Source organism: Halichoerus grypus, chromosome 1 (assembly GCF_964656455.1).
Source record: "Halichoerus grypus chromosome 1, mHalGry1.hap1.1, whole genome shotgun sequence".
NCBI classification, from domain to species: Eukaryota; Metazoa; Chordata; class Mammalia; order Carnivora; family Phocidae; genus Halichoerus; species Halichoerus grypus.
In genome coordinates, this window is record NC_135712.1 from 146,592,222 (window position 1) to 146,614,942 (window position 22,721).

The window sequence follows — 22,721 nt, forward strand, 5'->3', positions numbered from 1 at the left end:
AGGGTAGACCATTTGTGACCTACATTCTGTTGGCAACCACCCCCTTTCCCTGTGGCAGTGTTCCACCTGGATCCCCACGGGATACAGTTCCTGCATCTCCCACCCCTCAGGCTTCAGTGTGCTTTCGTTCCCAGGCTCAGCTGTACAGAGGACTGCCTGGGGATCCTGTAGACACTTCGCTTGCTTGTAGAGACGGAAGAGTCTGCTGGCTGTAGGAAAGGCCAGTTCCTTTGCCTCAGGTCAGGACAACCCTGAGATGCAACTGATACCCCAGAGCTTCCTGCAGGATCAGGTCAAAGATACTCTTTGTCTAAGGTCACACCTTTGTTGGGGCCCCTGAATGGCTCAGTCAGTTAAGCGTCTGCCTTCAGCTCAGGTCATGATCCCAGGCTCCTGGGATTGAGCCCGGTGTTGGGCTCCCCGCTCAGCAGGGAGCCTGCTTCTCCCTCTCCCTCTGCCTCTCCCCCTGCTTGTGCGTTCCTCCGCCCCTCTCTGTGTCAAATGGATAGATAAAATCTTTAAAAAAAAAAAAAAAAAGGTCACACCTTCACTTGACTTCTTCCCTTCCCCGTCTTTCCCCATTCCCTGACCAGCCTCCCTGGGGGAGCACTTCCCTAAGAAATCACTTGCAGGCAAACCCTCACTTCAGGGTCTGCTTCTGGAGAACCCAGCCCGAGCCCCTCCCTGAGAATATATCGGCTGTGGTGGTGGTGTGTATGGTCCTTGCACTGTTCGTGATGGGTTACACCTTCATCGGTTTCTTCTTTGCACCTGCTTGCCCTAGACAGGGAACATCCCCACTGTCTTACGTTTTCTTCCAGAGAAGTCAGCTGCTCATCCAGTCTTGCTTGGTCTGTCCCGAGAGGAAACGTCCCCTTCTCTCTGTCGGGAGGGACAGGTAAGAACTCCCAGGGCCCTGTGGACTCTGCTATCAGCTCCTCTGTGGCATTGATGACTTTCAGGACTTCTGTGGAGATGTTGCAGAGAGAAACAGCAGAATACTTCTGTTTGGTCCAATAACAGAAGGGGACAGAAGACAAGAACAGCACATTAACACTGACATGGAAATTCTGCATCATCATGGTGCTCATCATGAGACTGATTCCATTATAACACACACGAACATTGATGTGCCAAAGGAACAAGAAGCTAAAAAATCTACCCAGCAGGAGCATCTGGAGGAGGCCTGATTTGACGTGGCCTAGCTTCTGTGACTCACACTGAATTATTTGATTCTGTCCCTTCACTGTCCTTCCCCTCCAGGGAAGGAGACCTCAAGGGGAGGCTACTCCATCTCCTGCCCACTGCTGCTGGTTTTATAGCCACACCTCATTTTCTGGATGATATTCTACTTCCTCAACAGAGCTTCAGTCACAGACTTTGTCAGACTACATCCATGGCTGGTCCAGTAGGGAGCTTCCTGGACTGGGCATTATGAGACCTGGGTTCTAGATCTGGCTCTAACTTCATTTAATGATGGGATCTTGACCCAGTTACTGTGTACTTCTGGAACTCAGCTTCGTCATCTGTACAGTGAGTCTGTTGGAAGATTCCCTGCAGTGTGTCAGTAGCCCCTGTGTGTTTAGCTCCCACACACCTGTTCTCAAGCCCATTCTCCCTTTGCTCTGCTTGACCATAGAGGCTGAAAGGAGAAACACTCTATTTCCCTCCTCCTTCACTGCCAGGGCAGTCATGTGACACAGTTCTGACCAGTGAGCCTCACAGGAAAGCTGCCCAGAGGTCTTGATGAAAGCTTTTGTTTTCCTAACCAGGTGAATAGATCCAGCTGATGCTCTCCTTCCCCACTCCTGTCTGCCTTGATCACAGGTGTGCGGTTGTGACGAATACCAAAATGTTGAGTAAGGTGGGTCAGAAAGCCTGAAAGAGCCTGGCCCAGACAGCCGCAGATCAGCTGAACCGCCGTGAGTCACCCCTTGCCTCTGAACACCTTGTTACATGAGAAAAATAGTCCCCTACCATTGAAGCCACTGTTCGCCAGATTTTCTGTTGTTTGTAGCTGAACATATTCCTCACTGACACAAGCTTTTACATTCAGGGCTGAAAATTACAATCAGTTCAGATCTGGGCCAAGGTCATTGATGGAGAGAGGCATTGCAACCACAAAAAATTATCTGCATCTTTGAGTTCATTGGGATATAGAACATAAGCAATAAGCTGGAGTTCAATGTTTCTGGATGGCAATGGTTTCTATCTAGAACCAAGTTTATTTATCCTATCAAAGGGTTTGTAAACTGGAAGCCAAATATTGCCTATTGCCGACCAGGGTGTGTGTGTGTGTGTGTGTGTGTGTGTGTGTTTACCATTTACCAGTGTGTGTGTGTGTGTGTGTGTGTGTGTTTACCATTTACCAGTTTTAATGCCTTTGGAACCTTCTAAGGTACCTTTCTCACTCATATATCCTGGCCAAAATATTAATGATGGCTATGGCTTGATTTTGCAAAGTCTTTTCCTCCAAGTAGATTCTACTTGCTAGAGGATGCTTTTGATACCCTTCCCAATTCACTAGGGAATCGATGTGTTTAAGTGACAAGTCAAAGGCTGAGTCCACAGTCTAGAAGCTGGCTCTGGGCTTCCACGCTGAGGCACATGGTGTTGTATCTGTCAACCCTTTGTAGGGTTAGGGCACGTGTGCTCAGAGGGCTCCCCATCCAGCCTGTCTACTCCACAACAGCTGCTTGACTGACCCAAGAACCACACTCCTTTTGGTTCAAGGGACTTTGCTACAAACCCAGACAATTGGGTCTGGGGTGTCGGCAGAATGGGATGGAAGGACGGTGACACAGACCCAGTGGAATAAGGTCAGTGTCACTGGGAACAGCCAGGGTCAACGCTTCACCTGAGGAGAAACTTTCAGGGGCTGTCCCCTGCTCTCCAGGACTCTGTGGTTGCTCTGGTGGATTGTGAAGACGGACTGGGATTGTGAAGACAGAGTGGGATCGTGAAGACGAACTGGGATTGTGAAGACGGATTGGGCGCAAAGTCATTTTGGCACAAAACAGCTGCCACTATTTGCTTATGTCCATTTCAGAAAAAGTGACGTTGTATGAATGAAAGCAGATTTGTCATCATTCTCTCAGGATGTAAGTTTGTGTTTAGAAACTCTGCCCCTTATTTGGTAAAAAGGGTGTTCTTTGTACATTTTTTGAAAAGAAAGACATGTGACTAAGAGACTCAGAAAAAGACCACAGCACAGTAGAAGGGAAAGTGTGAAAAGTTGCACATGTCTCCAATTAGGACAGGGTCATTAAAGGGTCAGGGTTATTAATGGAAAGGATTTAAGAGGTGCTGAAAAAGGTCCTATGTCCTGACTCCAACTGAACACATCAAAGTGATAAGCTGGGCATCCCTGTTGCTTGGCGGTCATTGTTCATTCTATCCATAAATAGCCTTGTTTGTTCAACCATAGGGGTTGCGAGCTGGAAGCCAAATATTGCCCAGAGGTGTGCTTTTTGACAAGAATGCCTTTCACGAAACACACATTTGCCAATTCTCTGCAATCCCCACACTGTTCCTTCTATGCATTTTATTGGGGGTGGTCTATGGTGTGCAGAATCTGCTCCAGGTGCTGGGATGAAGTGGAAAATTGATGAAGCCCCCGCCCTCATGGCATGCCTTTAGCCCTACGCCAGCCACTTGACATGGGACATACTTCCCTGGCCCCTGAAGGCATCTGCATTTGCCACTAAGTCAGAATGTGGCAGTATCTGGCAGCTGGTGGGAGGAGAGCCCCACAGCTTCACCTGGAAGGTCTGTGGTCTGGGAAAAGCTCTGGACCACTTCAGAACTGACTAGCCTCCAGTTGGGGGAAGTAGCAAAAAAAAAAAAAAAATATATATATATATATATATGAAAACTGGACGAGATCTCTGTCTGGTTGGTGAGCCAGATGGCGGGAGCACTCCCCACCCAAGTCTGGTGGGTGAGCTCTCCATGGGGAAATACACACCGCAATCCAGCAGGCTTTGCAGGGGATCAGAGGCTCCTTGCCCATGACCAAGGACTGGGCTGTTCGCTTGGACATGGGGGTGTGAGTGAACAGTGCACCTACCGGAAGTTGGGATACCTGGGATTTAAGTAGCCGTATGACAGCAGCAGGGTTGCAAACCTCACTGTTCCTTAGTTTCCTCACTGGTCCAATAAAGGAAATCAGAAGATTTGTTACAGGGCTGACACCGACTTGTTATGTAAATGTCCCTGCTCCATGACCAGTCTAGATTTAAAAGTAGAAAGCACCTTGTACAATTATGTTAAATAAAGTTATATTTAGCACCGGACAGGGTTTTGTTCGGATGAAAAGCTGGTGTGGACGAGGCTGCTGGCAGGAAGCCCTGTGTGTGGGAGAAGTGAAGAGCTAGAGGATCCTTCTGCTTTATTGCTTACAGCCCCACAGAGCCGAGCTGAATGGCACAAACAAAGCACAATTTGAGAGCCCAAAGAGAGCTATAATGGTAGCTGACGGTACTCAAGAGTGATTATAAGATGGATTCAATGTGACAGTTTCGTGGGATCAAATAAGGGAGAGGTGAAAGTGTGGACATTAGCAGACAGCCTAGGGGCAACTATACAGAACAGGAAGGGTGGCCTCAAGTGTCCTACGGATAAGGATGGAAATGGCCATGCAGTAACAAGTTCAACCTTCTAGTGATCAAAGACATACAAATTAAATGACAAATTTTATTAAGCGCCAGATACCGGCCCGATTCCCTTTTTAAATGCTTGGTGTGTGCCAATATGACTTGGAGAAGCTGGAGCATGGTTTCGGTGGTTGAGCCACCATGGGATCTGTTTGCTCTGAGACACCCACCTGTCTCGGTCTCCCAACCACTGATGGTTGCTGCTGAGAGCCCGAGTGTCCACTTCTAGGGTTCAGTGTGCGTCCCAGCCCCACGTGGAACGTCAAATCCATAATGCTGACCTCACTACCTCTGGGGCGGGCCCAAACAGCCCACACTCGGGGTATAGAAGGTGACGAGAAGCACTCCGGTTTCCTCGGTCACTCACCAGAGGCATCAAAATAAGCAACTTCAACAAAGACTCATGTTTCCTGCCTGCCTGTAAGCAAAAACCAGACCAAGGCAGACCTTTCAGAAGGTTATGTACCACTCCGAGGCTGGAGTCCTGCCATGGTGGCCATTTCAATGGGTCCAAGAAAGCAGAAGAGCAGGGCAGTACCCAAGTCATAGACCCCAGCTGTCTCGCTCTTTTCTCTCTAGGGACTGCAGAGAGCAGCAAGACTTCTTTCCTTTTTTTCTCACTGCTCACAAACTTTAGCCTTAAAGCCTTTCTCCATCCTGTGCCCATACACTCCCTCTTCATATAAAACATGTTGCCAGAACAAATTCCTCTTCCTTACTCTTCCTTATAAACGGTTTGCCAAAGACATGCAGAATGCAAGGTGTTGCCACTGGCAGATTCTGAGTTCTATAGAATTCTAAAGAAAAGGCCATTTCTATCCTAAATGCTAGATATACTTGCTTATTAGCAATCCTTGCAAACTCTCCTGAGATTTTTTTTTTTCCGGCGTCATCATTCATTTCAAGGCTTTGTGTTGGACAAAGAAATGCAGACTCATTTCAAGCTGGAATAGACAGGAATGCTCCTTACCAGAATATCCCAAGCTTGCCAACATGTGAACAGCGGGAGCGCGTGAAATGCCTGGCTTCCCAGAGAGGGAACACTCTGGATGCCAGAGGACTGATTCCAGCCCCGGCTGTACCCAGGCGCACCCCTGTGTCTGCCTGACTCAGCTGGGCCAAAACAGACCCCACGTCTGGCTGTGTGTGATGGACTGGGGCTGTGACGGAGGCCTGGGCTGTCTATTTATTTGACTTGATACAAGTCTTGATATGATCTCATCGAATATAATGTGGGAAAAAAGCTTTGTGGGTTAAATGATGTGTGCAGGTGTCTGGGGCAGAAGAAGAATTTTTCTAGCTCTACCTTGGGAAGTGTTCCGATGCCTATAACAAGAGTAGAAAAGCTAAACAGATAGAGGCCGAAGGGGCCTGGGCACTAGGGTTTTTGTGAGATACAGAAGCAGGCAGTATGCTTTGAGGTCCATGGGCCAACCCATGAAACAGAGGTGGGCAGTGGTGAGGGGACTCCCGCTCTGGCAGGGTCTTACAAAGGGCCTCCTTGTCCGCTGAGCTCAGCAAGCATGGAGCCTACGGCTCATCATTCTTTTAGGAGCCTATGCAAATGTTTTAATTTCTTTTAAAATCAGAAGATAAAAAAAGAACTCTTAGGTTCAGGAACATGTTTTAATACACAATAATGTATTAATCTAAATCAACATAGTTGTAAAATGTGATTTGTAAGTGTGTTTTATGGAGGAAAGGGCCCATGAGGGCAGCAATGCTTGGGTACAGGGAAGTCGTAAGTTGGCCTTGATATGGCTGCTCTGGAGTCCTCTGTGAGAAGGCATGCGGGCAGCAGCGGCCTGCTGAGGCCTGTCCTCTGGGACACATTGCTGCCCCCCCTAGACATTTGTGAAGGCCCCAAGCAGGCCCCTATGACAGGGCTGTCCATGCACACTTAGGAGAAGCCTTCCTAGCTTCCCCCAACTGCTATAGAGAGATGGTGGGGGGGCGGTGGGTGCCGTGGCCCTGTGGCTTCCTACTCAGGACTGATGCTAATGTGACCTCCTCATTGCACACCCAGACCACGAGGCTTGGGAAATTCAGGTTTCACTGTCTGGGACACTTTGGGCAAATGATTTAACCTCTCTGAGCCTCCGCTGTGACAGAGATAACACCAGCTAGCTCAAAGGGCTTTGGAGATTAAATTAGACAGCATGTGTCAAGTGTCCACACAGTGGGCCCCTCCTCAATACTCCCCCCACCCACACACACATACACCTGCCCCACTGCCTCTAGGCGGACCTGTTACTGGTGACGGCCTGTGACTTAGATGCCTTCCATTACATACCATGCTCTCGAAACAGCTTTGCTTGCCTACTTGGTGTTTTGAAGAATGCTTTTTACTGTTCTTTACTGAAAAAAAGTTAAACTTTACTGCTCTTCATTTCCCAGTTTTTTTCTTGCCAACTAAGAATATTTTAAAAAAGAGGGGAGCCTGGGTGGCTCAGTCGGTTAAGCATCTGCCTTAGGCTCAGGTCATGATCCTGGAGTCCCAGGTTTGAGCCCGGCATCGGGCTCCCTGCTCAGTGGGGAGTCTGCCTCTCCCTCTGCCCTTCACCCAGCTTGTGCTCTCTCTCTCACTCTCTCTCTCAAATAAATAAATAAAATCTTTTTTAAAAAAGAATATTTTAAAAAAAGAAAAAAAGCCACTATGATCTAGTATTACCTACCACTGCCATAATTTCATAAACAAGGGGTAACTTAACATCAAAAAAGGAGAATGTAATATCTGAGTATAGAATGGTCTGTCCTAAGAAATGACAGTAGACAACCTGACATGGACACACAGACACCCCCCTCCCCCCAGGCCCCTGCCAGGCACACACACATATCCTGGGACATACACACACCCGTATTTCCCTTTGACTGGGAGCAGAGTGAATCGTGCGTACTGATATGCAGTAAAAACAAGGGATGCCATCGCTAGCTGGGAAACTGAATCAACCAGGCCCTCCAACATCACCTGCTATTTCCCATCATCACTAACTGAATGCAAGCCTTCAGGAAGAGTCTACTCCATGCAGAGGCGAGTCAGCCATCGTCCCTGTCCTCAGAGAGCAGAGGGGAGAGGGACACGAAGACCAATGGCAGGTAGCAGAAGACAGGCCCTACCCTGCACTGTGAGCAATGGGCTGCAGATCCGCAGGGGCCCCACCGTTCTGTGACTTTGGGGTTGGTCCAGAAGCACAAGAAAGAAGTTAAGAAACAGCAAAGATGAGGCGGGTCCTTTGGACACCAGTCCGGGAGGCGTGACGACATGGGGACCGCCACCACAGCCTGGGGTGTGCAGAGGATGACAAACAGTAGGGAGATGGGGACAGGGCAGCGCCCCGAATGCCAAGCTCAGGAGTCTGAGTTTTGTGCTCCCAGCAACGAGGCGCCACTGCGGGCTCTCAGAGCATCTCCCCAGCACTTACCACGTGCCAAGCTCTGGGATGAGCACCTCGTTGGCCTTGCCTCCCTGAGCTCTCCTGACCACCCTCTGATGCACGTACTATGATCACATCTCCCAGATGAGGAGCTGAGCCTTAGAGAAGGGTTTGCTCTGAAGGAGCCGGCTTTGCACCCAGATCCGCCTGGTTTTGAAGCCCAGGTTCCTCACAGGCCTCTTGAGAGGCTCAGGTTTTTAGGAAGGCAGTTCTGACTGGCAGAGGAGGGACAGATTGAGGGCTGGGGAGAACCTGAGGCAGAGAAAAGCGTCGGAAACTCTTACTGCAGCTGGAATTCAAGGTCCCCGGGGTCTGGGGTGGAGCAGCTGCGGGGGAGTACAAGGGTGAGGAGCGGTTTTCTGGAAAGAGAGCTGAGAGCATGTTGTGGCTGCCGAGTGGGGAGGGGGGAGCAGGACGGGCTGTAAGCCCAGCCGGGTGAGCCGCCGAGTGAGCCCAGTGAGCTGGCACAAACTGACACCAGTAAGGAGATTTCAATGCCAGCAGAGAAAGAAGGGTTCACCGGGCTCTTGGAATAAGGGAAAATATAATATTTCAAGGATCCTTTCTGACCACCCAAGAGACTGTGATTACCAATGGCCAGGATGGAATAAGTTTCAGGTCATCCGTTTAGTCTTTATTTTGAATCTGTCATTTTTTTAAAAAAGGTATTTATTTGAGAGAGAGAGAGAGCACGAGCAGGGTGAGGAGCAGAGGGAGAAGCAGACTCCCCGCTGAGCAGGGAGCCCGACGCAGGCCTTGATCCTGGGACTCCGGGATCATGACCTGAGCCCAAGGCAGTCGCTTACCCGACTGAGCCACCCAGGTGCCCCTTGAATCTATCATTTTTGCTGTCAAGTCTCCCGAGTGGGTTGGGGTGGACACAACCTTCATAGCTGGGTTGGTAAAAAAGGAGAAAATGGTGAAAGTGTGGGGCCCTCCTGTTCTCCTTTTAGCCTTGTGATGAATGAACGTTCCTCAGGGGGCCAACAGGAGACCGTGGACATCCCAGGTAACGCAGGGAAGAGCTTTACCAGGGCTCTTCTGAGGACCTGTTTGAATACAAAGGGGTGGCGCTCATGCAGTGTAGAAAAGCCCTTCAGGAGCTCATGTTGCATCAAACCCATGTGGGGCCCCACCGTCTCCCCTGCTGAATGCTGCTCCCGAGACCCCTCTAGGAGGGAACAGAAGAAGAAAGAAGGCAGCCAACTCAGAGCTAATGTGGGTCCACCTGGTGCCATTTGGACTCCAGGCTTCTCATTATTACATTTAGCCCTCACAACAACCTGACACGGTTGATGTTTTAATTCCATCTCTAGAGATGAAGAAACTGTGGCTCAGAGAAGAAGATGCAGAACTGGGATTTGAGCCCAGAGACTTTGGTCTCCGAAGCCCACGCTCCTTCCCACCTGTCACACCACCTCCTCCGCGCATAATTCCCAGGACCCAATGGTCTGTAGGAAGTGACTGTGGAACTGAATCGTACTGAATAATCAGATCAGTGAACAATAGGTCAGCGACAGAAGGGCCGCGTTGACATCCAGCAGAATGAGCGTCTTGATTTGGCCACACCAACCACCAAGCCACACTACAGAGCTTGAGATCTCCCCAGTGACAAACTCTGGTTCTGAGCCTTCCTGAACCTGCCTAGGATCGAGCCAGCAAGGACACTCAGTGAAAAGGAATGTGGTCTGTAAGAAATCTGCTCTGAGTGTGGTCCAGACTTCACAGTCTCCTCGTTCCTTTTCTGTCCCATACTACAGATGCTGTCTTGGCTTTAAGAAATGCTTCCATCAAACTACCAGAGGAAGCAAGGAAATTTATCCAAATGCCCTGATTTCATGTATTTTTTTTTTCCCTTTTCAAAGGTAAGAAAAGAAACTCCATATGTCCTCTTAAATAGTTGACAGAAATCTGCTAGGAAAATTCAATGCAAATATGTTTCAGCTCTCATAAAACATAAGGCGCTCTGGCGATGCTTCTACAACCCGTCAAAATACATTCTCCACGAACAGAACAGACCCCTGTCCCTGAAGTGACTTGATGAAAGAGGGTGACACAGAATTGTGGAAGGAAATTGGAGCGCGAACCTAATAAATTCGCATATGTAATAAAATGAAACTACAAACCATAACAGAGATTAGAGAACTGACCTCTAGGAATGTTCGGGTTCCTAAATCATCTAGGTTTTGATGGTCAAGGCCATGTATGAAAGAAATAAGACTTCCTGTCTTAATGGTGATGACAGAAGTGAAGTTTTAGAAATTCTGCACCTTCGTTCCAAAATTAAACTCCCTGGTCTGCATGTTTTCCTGAGGTCATTTTCTTGTTTGATGTCAGCAACCTGACACCCGGTGAAGGCCCCTTTGGGACTGGCGAGGGTGACGGACGAGGGGGCTGCTGGGGCCGTTCCCTTTGCCCGAACCTGCCCCGGTCGGTGTCCAGCAGGCAGGACTTTCTTTCCCAGCAGAGGGGGTGATCGTGGTCATCAGTCTTTTTTGCTTTTGCATACTTACTGGCTGCTCTTCAGAAAAATAGTTCCTGATACTGATTGGAAATATTTGCCCACTGCGGGCGGTAACTGGGGTGTTGCTGGGCCACATGCTCACTTCTGAAGAAGCCCAGGAAGACATGAAACCACCTTCCACGTTCACTGGGAAGCGACGTGATCCTTTCACCTCATGGCAGCCTGGGGGATCTTGGTAAATGAAAGGTCCTCCTTGTCACTTCCTGGCGGACACTTTTCCAGGTGCTCCCTACATCACTCAGAATAAAAGCTGACGTTCTCTGCACGGCCCCGTCACTTCTCTCACTGCTCTCCCCATCACCGTATTGCTCCAACCACCCTGGCTCTTTCGTCTGTTTCTTAAACTTGTCCAGGTCATTTCCACTGTAAGGCTTTGCTTATGTTGCTTTGCCTGGAAAGCCCTTCTTTTAGATCTTTGCCCAACTTCTTCCTTCTTGTCCTTCAGGCCTCAGTCCAAGGGACACTCGGTCAGAATGGTGTCTGAAAAGACCTTCCTGGACTCACCCCCCTCCCAACGCCCTCCGTCACTGCCCTCCTTAACCTTCTTCTTAGCCCTTATCACTATTTGACATCATCCCCTGAACCTGTTTACATATTTATCAGCTGTCTCCTCCAATAGAAGGTAAATTCTACGAGGCAGGTAACTCTTCTCTCTTATCCCTGCTGTATTGCAGCTCTTGGAATGGTTCGACAACTATTTGTTGAATAAATGGTAAATGAACAGGGATTCACTCTCTAGAGGTTGTGCGGCCACCTCTCCCAAGGTTCGCGGGCACATCTTTATTGTCTCCTGTAAAGTCCTGTTGGGCCTGCACACCAGGAAAATCCATTCCTTCCTTCACTGAAGGGAAAATTAAGGACCTTCCCCTCTCAATACATCCTCCCCTCCCCCAAATAACTAGTGAATATTTGTCCCAACACCATTTATTAAGAGGTTTCTTTTTCCAACTGGGGTTAGAGGTAGGTGGGAATCATGAGATAAATCATGAATTAAATTTTAATATATTCTAGGCTGTACTTCTGGACTATTTCATTATATCTTGTATCACTCTCTCACAAATTAGTTACTGTGCCTTTAAAGCATACTGTAATATCCTAATACAGGGGTCCTCTTCATTCCTATATTAGTCTTTGTAAACCTTTCTAAATTATTCTTGACTTTTTTTTCTATCAGATTTTCTATCAGATTTTCTTTCTTTTGAGAAGTTAAAAAACATCTGGTTCAGATTTTGATTTGACTTACATTCGGCTTCTACCCTAATTTTGGAAGAATTCACCTTTACATTATCTTTTCTTCCATTAGACTCCTGGGTTTCCTGAAGACTTGCAGTTTTCTTAAGTTTTTTTTTTTTTTAAGATTTTATTTATTTATTTGACAGAGAGAGACACAGCGAGAGAGGGAACACAAGCAGGGGGAGTGGGAGAAGGAGAAACAGGCTTCCCGCAGAGCAGGGAGCCCGATGCAGGGCTCAATCCCAGGACCCTGGGATCATGACCTGAGCCGAAGGCAGATGCTTAACGACTGAGCCACCCAGGTGCCCCAAAGGTCTTTTTTTTTTTTTTTTAAGATTTTATTTATTTGTCAGAGAGAGAGAGAGAGAGCACAAGCAGGGGGAGCAGCAGGCAGAGGGAGAAGCAGGCTCCCCGCTGAGCAAGGACCCTGATGCGGGACTCGATCCCAGGACCCTGGAATCATGACCTGAGTTGAAGGCAGACACTTAACGACTGAGCCACCCAAGTGTCCCTAGTTTTCTTAAGATTTAATGTCATATTTTTTTGTTCCTAGTATGGAGAGAATTCATTTCCATTTTATCTGCTCTCCCCAGCTCCCAAACTTGGTTTGAGATTTATCTGTGAATTTCACTGCAAATTAATGACTAAACTAGAAGCCCCTGACATGAGGAGTTCTAATGTAAATCCTGGAATTGACACTTGAGTTGTACTGTGTAAGTATGCCCAATGATGTGGATTTATGAATATACCTGCTACTTACAGACCATTTCTTCAAATAGAATGGATTTTTACTTTGCATTTATTTGTGTTCAAGGTTGCTGTATTCTTTTGCAGGCTCTTTATGTCTCAGGTAAATGTTCATGATCTCTGACCTTATGCAGGCCTTCCTTGCTGTGTGGGGATCCTTTCTATTTGTCCACATAGTTTCCTTTCCCATTCTATGCAAGAGCTCTTTCAAACCCTCTCTACAATCTGGAAACCTCAATTCTACCACCCTTGCACCTTCAGAAGACAGACTTGCTTTCTAGTTCAGAGAGTGGGGGATGGATTGGGGGGGGTGGATACAGAACATAAAACAAAACCTCTCCAACTTCCTGACATCACATTTACCCACTTATTTGTATCTGGACCAAATCTGTCTGCTATTGCAGGGCTGATGCCTCATCTGTTTCCTGGACCTCATCCCCTCCATTTCCCCAAGAGTCCCTATTGTTGAACATGTAGGTCACTGTTTCCCTACAAGAATAATGCAATGCTTGTTGGATTGCATTGATGTACCCTGGGCTGCTTGTTCAGCTTTTCCATAGGATAAAGGATGGAATGTACAATTGCTGGATCAAAGGGTATGCCCACTCTGATTGCTCGGACTTACCCAGTTACCAGTGCCCTAACGTGTGCTCCTACTATTTTGAGTGCATTAGACTGCCTCTTTCCCTGAACTCTTAGCAACATTGGTTATGGTTCTTTTTAGTCATCCAATTTGTTAGGCAAAGTGACATTTCGTTATTTCAATTTGCATTTTTGTTGCTCGGCTAAACAAATGATGAACTTTGCCCCATTCATGGCTGTTTTCCCAGCGTCTTACTGTGCATTTGTTGAACGGGAAAGATGAATGCGCAAACCATATGCTAAGTTCTGGGTTACATGTTGAATTAAATACAGTTGAAATACAGTTTAAGTTAAATATTTTTTCACATGCTTATTGGTCATTTACTTTTCTTTCTTTCTTTTTTCTTTTTTGGTGAATTGCCTGCTTATGTGCATTGCCCTCTTACCCATTAGCATTATGAGGCTAAATAATTCTTTGCCCATTATGTATTTAAGCAATATGTCCTCCCAGTTATTGTTTGCCTTTTAATTTTATGGCTTTTGAAAAATGAACATGTCTTCCCTTCCCAAGATTTGTTGAGATATAACTGAGACATAACATTGTATAAATTTGAGGTGTATAACATGATGATTTGATACACTTATATATTGAGAAAGGATTACCATAATAGGGTTAGTTAACATCTCAGTCATCTCCTATAATCACCATTTTTTTGGTGTGTGGTGAGAACACTTAAGATTTACTCTCTCAGCAACTTTTGAGTATATAATGCAGTATTATTAACTACAGTCACCATGCTGTATGATCCCCGGTACTTATTCATCTTATAACTGGAAGTTTGTACTCTTTGACCAATATTTCCCCATTTCATCCATCCCACAGACCCTGGCAACCACCATCCTACTCTCCATTTCTATGGGTTCACCTCTTCTAGATTTCACATATGAGATCATACAGTATTTGTCTTTCTCTGACTTATTTCACTTAGCATAACACTCTCAAGGTCCATCCATGTTGTCACAAATGGCAAGATTTCCTTATTCCTCATGGCTGAATAATACTCCATTGTACCTATATGCCACATCTTCTTTACCCATTCATCTGTAGATGGATACTTAGTTTGTTCCCATATCTTGGCTACTGGATAATGCTGCCATAAACATGGGAGTGCAGACATCTCTTCCAGATCCTGATTTCATTTCCTTTGAATATATTCCCAGACATTACTGGATATTACTGGACCACATGGTAGTTGAACCTCCATACTGTTTTCCACAGTGGCTGTACCAATTTACATCCCCACCAACTGTGTACACAAGGGTTCCCTTTTCTCCACATCCTCACCAAAACTGGTTTTCTCTTCTCTTTTTGATGGCAGCCATTCTAACAGATGTGAGGTGATATCTCATTGGGGTTTTGATTTGTATGTCCTTGATGATTAGTGATGTTAAGCATCTTTTCATGTACCTACCTATTGGTTATTTGTAGGTCTTCTTTGGAAAAACGTCTATTAAGATCCTCTGCCCACTTTTAAATCAGGTTGTTCACTTTTTGCTATTGAATTGTAGGAGTTCCTTATATATTTTGGATATTAACCTTTATCATATATATAGTTTGCAAATATTTTCTCTCATTCTGTAGGTTGCTTTTTCATTTCATTGATTGTTTCTTTTGCTAGGCAGGAGCTTTTCTGTTTGATGTGGTTCCACTTATTTATTTCACGTATTATTTTGTTACTTGTGCTTTTGGTGTCATATCCAAAAAATCATTGCCAACACCAATGTCAAGGAGATTTTTCCCTATGTTTCTTGAGGAGTTTTAGAGCTTCAGTCTTTAATTCATTTTGAGTTAATTTTTGTGAGTAGTGTAAGATAGGGGTCCAGTTTCGTTCTTTTGCATGAGATTATCCAGTGGTCCCTTATTATTTATTGAAGAGACTATCATTTTACCATTGAGTATTCCCAATTGAGGATATAAGGGTTTATTTCTGGGCTCCTGATTCTGTTTCATTGACCTATATGTCTCTGTTTATGCCAGTACCATATTATTTTGACATCTATGGCTTTGAAGCATAGTTTGAAATCAGGAAGTGCAAAGCCTCTAGCTTTGTTGATTGCTTTGGCTATTTGGTGTCTTTTGTGGTTTAATACAAGTTTTAGGATTGCTTTTTTCAATTTATGTGAAAAATGCCATTGGAATTTTGATAAAATTTTGATAGGGATTGCATTGATTCTATAGAAGGATTTGGATAGTATGGACATTTTAACAAAATCAATTCTTCTGATCCATGAACATGGGGTATTTTTCGATTCGTTCATGTCTTCAATTTCTTTCATCAAAGTCTTATAATTTTCAGAGTACAGATCTTTCACTTTCTTGGTTAAATTTATTCCTAAGTAGTCTATTGTTTTTGATGGTAATACAAATGGGATTATTTTATTTCTTTTACAGATGTTTCTTTGTTAGTGTATAAAACACAACTGACTTCTGTATATTGATTTTGTATCCTGCAAATTTACTGAATTTGTTGATTAGCTCTAATAGTTTTTTTGTAGAGTCTTTAGGATTTTCTCTATGTAAGATCATATCACCTGCAAACAATGATAATTTTACTTCTTCCTTTCCAAATTGGATGCATTTTATTTCTTTTTCCTGCCTGATCTGGATAGGACTTCCTGTACTATGCTGAAGAGGCGTGGTGAGAGTGGGCACCCTTGTAAAAGAAGAAAAGCTTTCAGTCTTTCACCATTGAGTATGATGTTAGCTGTGGGCTTGTCATCTGTGAGTTATGTTGAGGTATGTTCCTTCTATGCACAATTTATTGAGAGTTTTTATCATGAAAGGGTGTTGAATTTGGTCAAATGATTTTTCTGCATCTATTGAGAAGATCATGATTTTTATCCTTCATTATATTAGTGTAGTATGTTATACTTATTGATTTGTGTATGTTGAACCATCTTTGCATTCCAGAGATAAATCCCACTTGATCATGGTGTATGATTCTTTAATGTGTTGTTGAATTCAGTTTGCTAATATTTTGTTGAGAATATTTGCATCCATATTCATCAGGGATATTGGCCTGCAGTTTATAGAGTCCTTATCTGGCTATGATAAAAGGGTAATACTGGCCTTATAAAATGAGTTTGGGAGTATTCCTTCCTTTTCTATTTTTTTGGAAGAGTTTAAGAAGGATTGGCGTTAATTCTTCTTTAAATGTTTTGTAGAATGAACCACTGTACCATCTGGTCCTGGGCTCTTCTGTGTTGGGAGGTTTTTGATTACTGATTCAGTCTTCTTATTCATTATTGGCCTATTCAGATTTTCTATTTCTTCATGATTCAATTTTGGTAGGTTGTATATTTCTAGGAATTTATCCATTTCTTCCAGGTTATTCAACTTGTTGGCATACAGTTGTTCATAGTATTATCTCATGGTACTTTTTATTACTGTGATATCGATTGCAATGTCTCCTCTTTCATTTCTGATTTTATTTATTTGAATCTTGTCTCCTTTTCCTTGGTTAGTCTAGCTAAAGATTTGTCGATTTTATTTTTTTCCTCAAAACCAGCTCTAGTTTCATTGATCTTTTTTATTGTTTTCCTGGTCTCTATTTCATTTATTTCTGCTCTGTTTTTTGTTTCTTCTGCTAACTTTGGGCTTAGTTTGTTCTTCTTTTTCTAGTTTCTTGAGGTGTAAAGTTCGGTTATTTACTGAGATCTTTCTATTTTCTTAATGTAGGCATTTATCACTATAAACTTCCCTCTTAGAATCGCTTTTGTGACATCCCATAAGATTTGATATATTTTGTTTCCATGTTCATTTGTTCAAAGATTTTTTTTATTGCCCTTTTGATTTATTTTATTACTTTATTATTTTTTAAAGATTTTATTTATTTGAGAGAGTGAGCGAGCGAGTGAGTGCATGAGTAGGGGAAGGGATGAGGGGCAGAGGGAGAGGGAGAAGCAGACTCCCCTCCAAGCAGGGAGTCTGATGCGGGGCTTGATCATGACCTGAGCCAAAGGCAGACGCTTAACCGACTGAGCTACCCAGGCACCCCTTGATTTCTTTTTTGACCTATTGATTTTTTAGGAGTGTGTTATATAATTTCCACATATTTGTGAATTTTCCAGTTTTCCTCCTGTTATTGATTTTTAGTTTTATACCACTGTAGTTGGAAAAGATACTTAGCATGATATCAACCTTCTTAAATTTGTTAAGACTTGTTTTGTGACCTAACATATGTCTATCCTGAAGAATGCCCCATGTAAGCTTGAAAAGAATGTGTATTCTGCTGTTGTTAGATGGAATGTTCCATATATATATATATATATATATATATATATATCTATATATATCTTAGGTCCATTTGATTCAAATCCAACATTTCCTTATTGATTTTCTGTCTGGATGATTTATCCACTGTTCAAAGTGGGGTAGTGAAGTCCCCTACCCCTCTTGTGTTGTTGTTTATTTCTCCTATCAGATCTGTTTGTATTTGCTTAATATATTTAGATGCTCCAATATTGGGTGCATACATATTTATGATTTTTACATACTCTTGATGAATTGACCCCTTTATCATTTTATAATGACATTGCCTCTTATTATAGCATTTGAGTAAAAGTCTATTTTGTCTGATATAATTATAACTACCATTGTTCTCTTTTGGTTTCCATTTTCATGGAATATCTTTTTCCATCCCTTCACTTTATGCCTATGTACGCCCTTAAAGCTGAAGTAGGCGGTGTGTAGTTGGGTCTTGTTTTTTTATCCATTCAGCCACTCTATGTCTCTTGATTGGTGAAATTAATCCACTTACATTTAGAGTAACTATTCACAGGTAAGGACTAATTAATGTATCTCATTAATTGGTTTCTGGCTGTTTTGTTGTTCTCTTGTTCCCTTCTTTGTCTCTTGCCATCTTCCTTTGTGAATTGATGATTTTCTGTAGTGGTATGCTTGGACTCCCATCTCTTTATCTTTTGTGTATCTACTGTAGATTTTGCTTTGTATCATAAGGTTTACACAAAACATCTTACAGATACAGTGAACTATTTTATGCCGATAGCAACTTAACTTCAATGGCGTACAAAACTACCCTCTACTCTCTCCCTTTATGTTTTCTGATGTCACAATTTACCTCTTTTGATATTGTGTATTCATTAACAAATTATTGTAGCTATAGTTATTTTTAATATTTTTGTCCTTTAATCTTTTTACTGGCATTAAGTGGTTAGCACACTACCATATTACAGTATTAGAATATTCTGAATTTGACCATATATTTACCTTTATCAGTGTGTTGTATATTTTCATGCCTTCATATTATTAATTAGAGCATTTTCATTTCAGCTTGAAGAACTTTCAGCATTTCTTGTAAGGCAGGTCTAGTGTTGCTTAACTCCCTCAGCTTTTGTGTGTCCGGGAATGAATGAGGTTATCTGTACTTCATTCTGAAGGACAACTTCGTCAGATAAAGTATTCTTGGTTGGCAGGTTTTTTTTTTCTTTCAGCATTTTGAGTATGTCATTCCACTCTGTCTTGGCCTGTAAGGTTTCTGCTGAGAAATCTGCTGATAGCCTTATGAAGATTCCCTTATAAGTGATAAGCTTCTTTTCTCTTGCTGTTTTTAAGATTCTTTTTATCCTTCATTTTTGTTAGTTTTATTATGATGAGTCTTGGAGAAAAAATTTTTGAGTTTAATCTGTCTGGGGACTTATGAGCTTCATGAACTTGGATGGTCAAATCTCTGCTCAGATTTGGGAAGTTCTCAACCATTATTATTATTATTTTAAAGATTTTATTTATTTATTTGAGAGACAGAGACTAAGAGAGAGTGAGAGAGACTGAGAGGGAGCATGGGTGGGGAGGAGCCAAGGGAGAGGGAGAAGCAGACTCCCCGCCAGACTCGAGCAGGGAGCCTGACGTGGAGCTCAATCCCAGGACCCTGAGGTCATGATCTGAGCCGAAAGTAGGCACTTAACTGACTGAGCCACCCAGGCACCTCTCAACCATCATTTTTTTAAACCAGCTTTTTGCCCCCTCTCTCTTTCTTCTCCTTCTTGGTCTCTAATAATTCACAGATTGCTTCTCTTGATAGTATCTGTAGTTCACATAGGCTCTCTTCATTCTTTTTCATTCTTTTCTTTTCTTCTCCTCTGGCTGGATAAATTTCCAAGGTCCTGTCTCTTACTTCACATGTTCTTTCTTCTGCTTGATCCATTCTGCTCTTGATTCTCTCTATGGCATCTTTCATTTCATTTCATTCATTGTATTCTTCAGCTCCAGAATTTCTGTTTGGTTCCTTTTTATGATTTCTACCTCTTTGTTAAACTTCTCATTTTGTTTTATGCATTGTTTTCCTAATTTTGTTGAATTGACTTTCCATGTTTTCTCATAGCTCATTGAGCTTCCTTTAAAAGGCTGCTTTGAATTCTTCATTGGGTAAATCACAAATCTCCATTTTTGGGGGGGGTCAGTTACTGGAAGGTTATTGTGATCTTTTGGTGGTGTCATGTTTCCTTGATTTTTCATGTTCCTTTAAGTCTTGTATTGCTATCTTTGCATTTGAAGTAGCAGTCACTTCCTCCAGTCTTTCCTGACTGATTTCAGGAGAGAAATACCTTCCATCAGATTTACCAGGGATTCTGAGGCTTTCTCAGACCTTCTATGGATACTCCTGCTCCACACTTCTTTCTCCCTCCTCAGGCAGAATTTTAAAGCTTGTATGCCTTCTCTCAATTCTGCAATGCACAGGCTGAGTGCTGACCACCTCCCTTTTGCTTTCCCAAGGGCAGTGCTATCCTCAAGTTTGTGGTTTCTCTCTTGCTCACAGATTTAGTCATGCCTTGTATGCATGCTCACTAGCCATTTGCTGAAGCTTGCTTTCGTTATAGCCATTGGAAGTGCACATAGGGAGCCAGCCATGTGGTGGAGATGTGTGTGGGTAAGGCACACAGAGCACGGGGGGTGTCTGAGACAATGGGGAGACCTATGGATGAGGTGTCCCAGTGGTGGTCTGGTCTCTAGATGGGAGTCCATGATGCAGTTAACAGGATCTGAGTCCATTCTTGATACATTCTGAGCCCTGGCTGCTGTTCTCATAGCTGCTCACCATCTCCTAGTCATGTAGATTATGACTCAGTATTCTGAATGGGGTGAGCAATAAACAGACTTCTTTGGTAGTGTCCTGCACAGCTGGGGAAGCTGGGTGCTCACTTACATGGTCTTACTTTCTCCCATGGGAGAAATCACAGGCCAAGAAAGGCTCTCTTGGCACTGAGTTGTGCCACCTTGGAGGAGGGGTGAGGTGGGTAAAGTCAAACTGTTACTTTTATCCTCTCCAATGTGTCCAGTCTTAGATTTGTTTTAGCTCCAACAGTGTGCTGGAACTTCTCTGATGGACTCCTGGACTTCCACATTGCTCTTACAGGTAGGTAATCGTCTAAGTCACTGTTCTCCAGGGGCTGCTTTGGCTGAGGCACTAGAGCTGGCTCATGGGCCACGTCAGGGTCCACAGTTGGGGCTGGGGTCTGTATTCCTATTATTTGATGCATAAGTGAGTGAGACTTCTCCTGGGAGTCTATCTAAATCATATTCATTTTTTTAAAAAATATTTTATTTACTTTTTTACTTTTTTAGAGAGAGAGAGAGAGCATGAGCAGGGGAGGGGCAGAGGGAGAGGAAGAAGGAGAGAATCCCAAGCAGACTCAGCACTGAGTGCAGAGCCTGATGCGAGGCTTGATCTCATGACCCTGAGATCATGATCTAAGCCAAGAGTCGGACGCTCAACCAACTGAGCCATCCAGGCACCCCTAAATCATTTTCATTCTTTACTGTTTTATGGAGAGAGGCTCAAAGTTTTCATCAAATTCCTGAAGAGATTGGCAAACCTCAAAAAGGCTAACAGCTATTACTGTTAAGTTTTTATCTTCCTATTTATCAGCTATTCTTCACTCAATATTTATGAATATGTATGAATTTCCTACTACCTATCAAACATCAATCTAGGAATTTATCAAAGTAATTATGTTTTCCCCCTTTAATCTGTGATTATAATGAAAAATATTAATAGGTTTCCTAAAATTGAGGTTATTACATTCCTAGACAAAATCCTCCTTGGCCATTGTAAATTAGTATTTTAATAGGCAGTTGGACATCAATAGTATGTGCCAGAGGGTGTGCATAGAAACACATGGGACATCACCTTTAGTGTCCCAGATATCTTTCTGCTTCAGTTGTGCCATTTGATTCCTTTTATTTTTGAAATTATTAGTAAAGCTCAGGAAAAAAAATATAGGCCATTGGAAACAATTTGTTAACATATTAAGAATTTTTGAATGTTTGTTAACCAGTGAGGTAGTATGTAAATTTTTGGAGGCATATGATTTTTGGGTCAGATTCAGACCAAGTTTTTATTTTTTTTAATTTTTAAAAGTATTTTATTTATTTATTTGACAGAGAGAGCACAAGCAGGGAGAGTGGCAGGCAGAGGGAGAGGGAGAAGCAGGCTCCCTGCTGAGCAAGGAGCCTGACGTGGGGCTTGATCTCAGGACCCTGGGATCATGACCTGAGTTGAAGGCAGATGTTTAACCGACTGAGCCACCCAGGTGCCCCCAGACCAAGTTTAAATAAATAAAGTAAACTTGGATTCCTTCAATTTTTTGGGATACTTTTAATTTCTTAATGCTAAATCGTATGGGAGTAATTTGTACCATGAATGACTGATGGATTTTATTGGCAAAGACCACGGGGACTAGCTTCTTTCTGAGGATAGTTCTTTGGCCACTTTGCCAATTTCTTCTGTCTGGATTTTACAGTCAATTTTGCTCATTTACTTCTTTTTTTTTAATTCAATTTTTATTTTTTAAAAAACTTCTTAAGGATTTTATTTATTTATTTGACAGAGACAGACATAGCGAGAGAGGGAACACAAGCAGGGGGAGTGGGAGAGGGAGAAGCAGGCTTCCCGCCGAGCAGGGAACCCGATGCGGGGCTCGATCCTAGGAGCCTGGGATCATGACCTGAGCCGAAGGCAGACGCTTAACGACTGAGCCACCCAGGCGCCCCTGCTCATTTATTTCTTTAAAAATAGTCAATAATTGGGGTGACTGGGTGATGGACACTGGGGAGGGTATGTGTTCTGGTAAGCGCTGTGAATTGTGCAAGACTGTTGAATCTCAGATCTGTACCTCTGAAACAAATAATGCAATATATGTTAAGAAAGAAAAAAAGAAGAAGAAGAATGTAGCAGGAGGGGAAGAATGAAGGGGGAGAAATCGGAGGGGGAGAAGAACCATGAGAGACAATGGACTCTGAAAAACAAACTGAGGGTTCTAGAGGGGAGGGGGGTGGGAGGATGGGTTAGCCTGGTGATGGGTATTGAGGAGGGCACGTTCTGCATGGAGCACTGGGTGTTATGCACAAACAATGAATCATGGAACACTATATCTAAAACTAATGATGTAATGTATGGGGATTAACATAATAATAAAAAAAATTAAAAAAAAAAGAAAAAAATAGTCAATATTTAAAAAATCATTACA

The 22,721-nt window shown here is 43.5% G+C and overlaps 1 protein-coding gene across 2 annotated transcripts in view; it reads right to left on the reverse strand.

The window, feature by feature from the left end:
* The window catches only part of MYRIP (myosin VIIA and Rab interacting protein), a 393,858-nt gene that overhangs the window by 15,402 nt on the left and 355,735 nt on the right, over positions 1 to 22,721 (reverse strand). For both annotated transcript variants that reach the window (XM_078073320.1, XM_078073323.1), the window contains one exon: positions 810 to 1,004. In XM_078073320.1, coding sequence (XP_077929446.1) covers positions 810 to 1,004 — 195 coding nt within the window. The remainder of the gene's footprint in view (positions 1 to 809; positions 1,005 to 22,721) is intronic.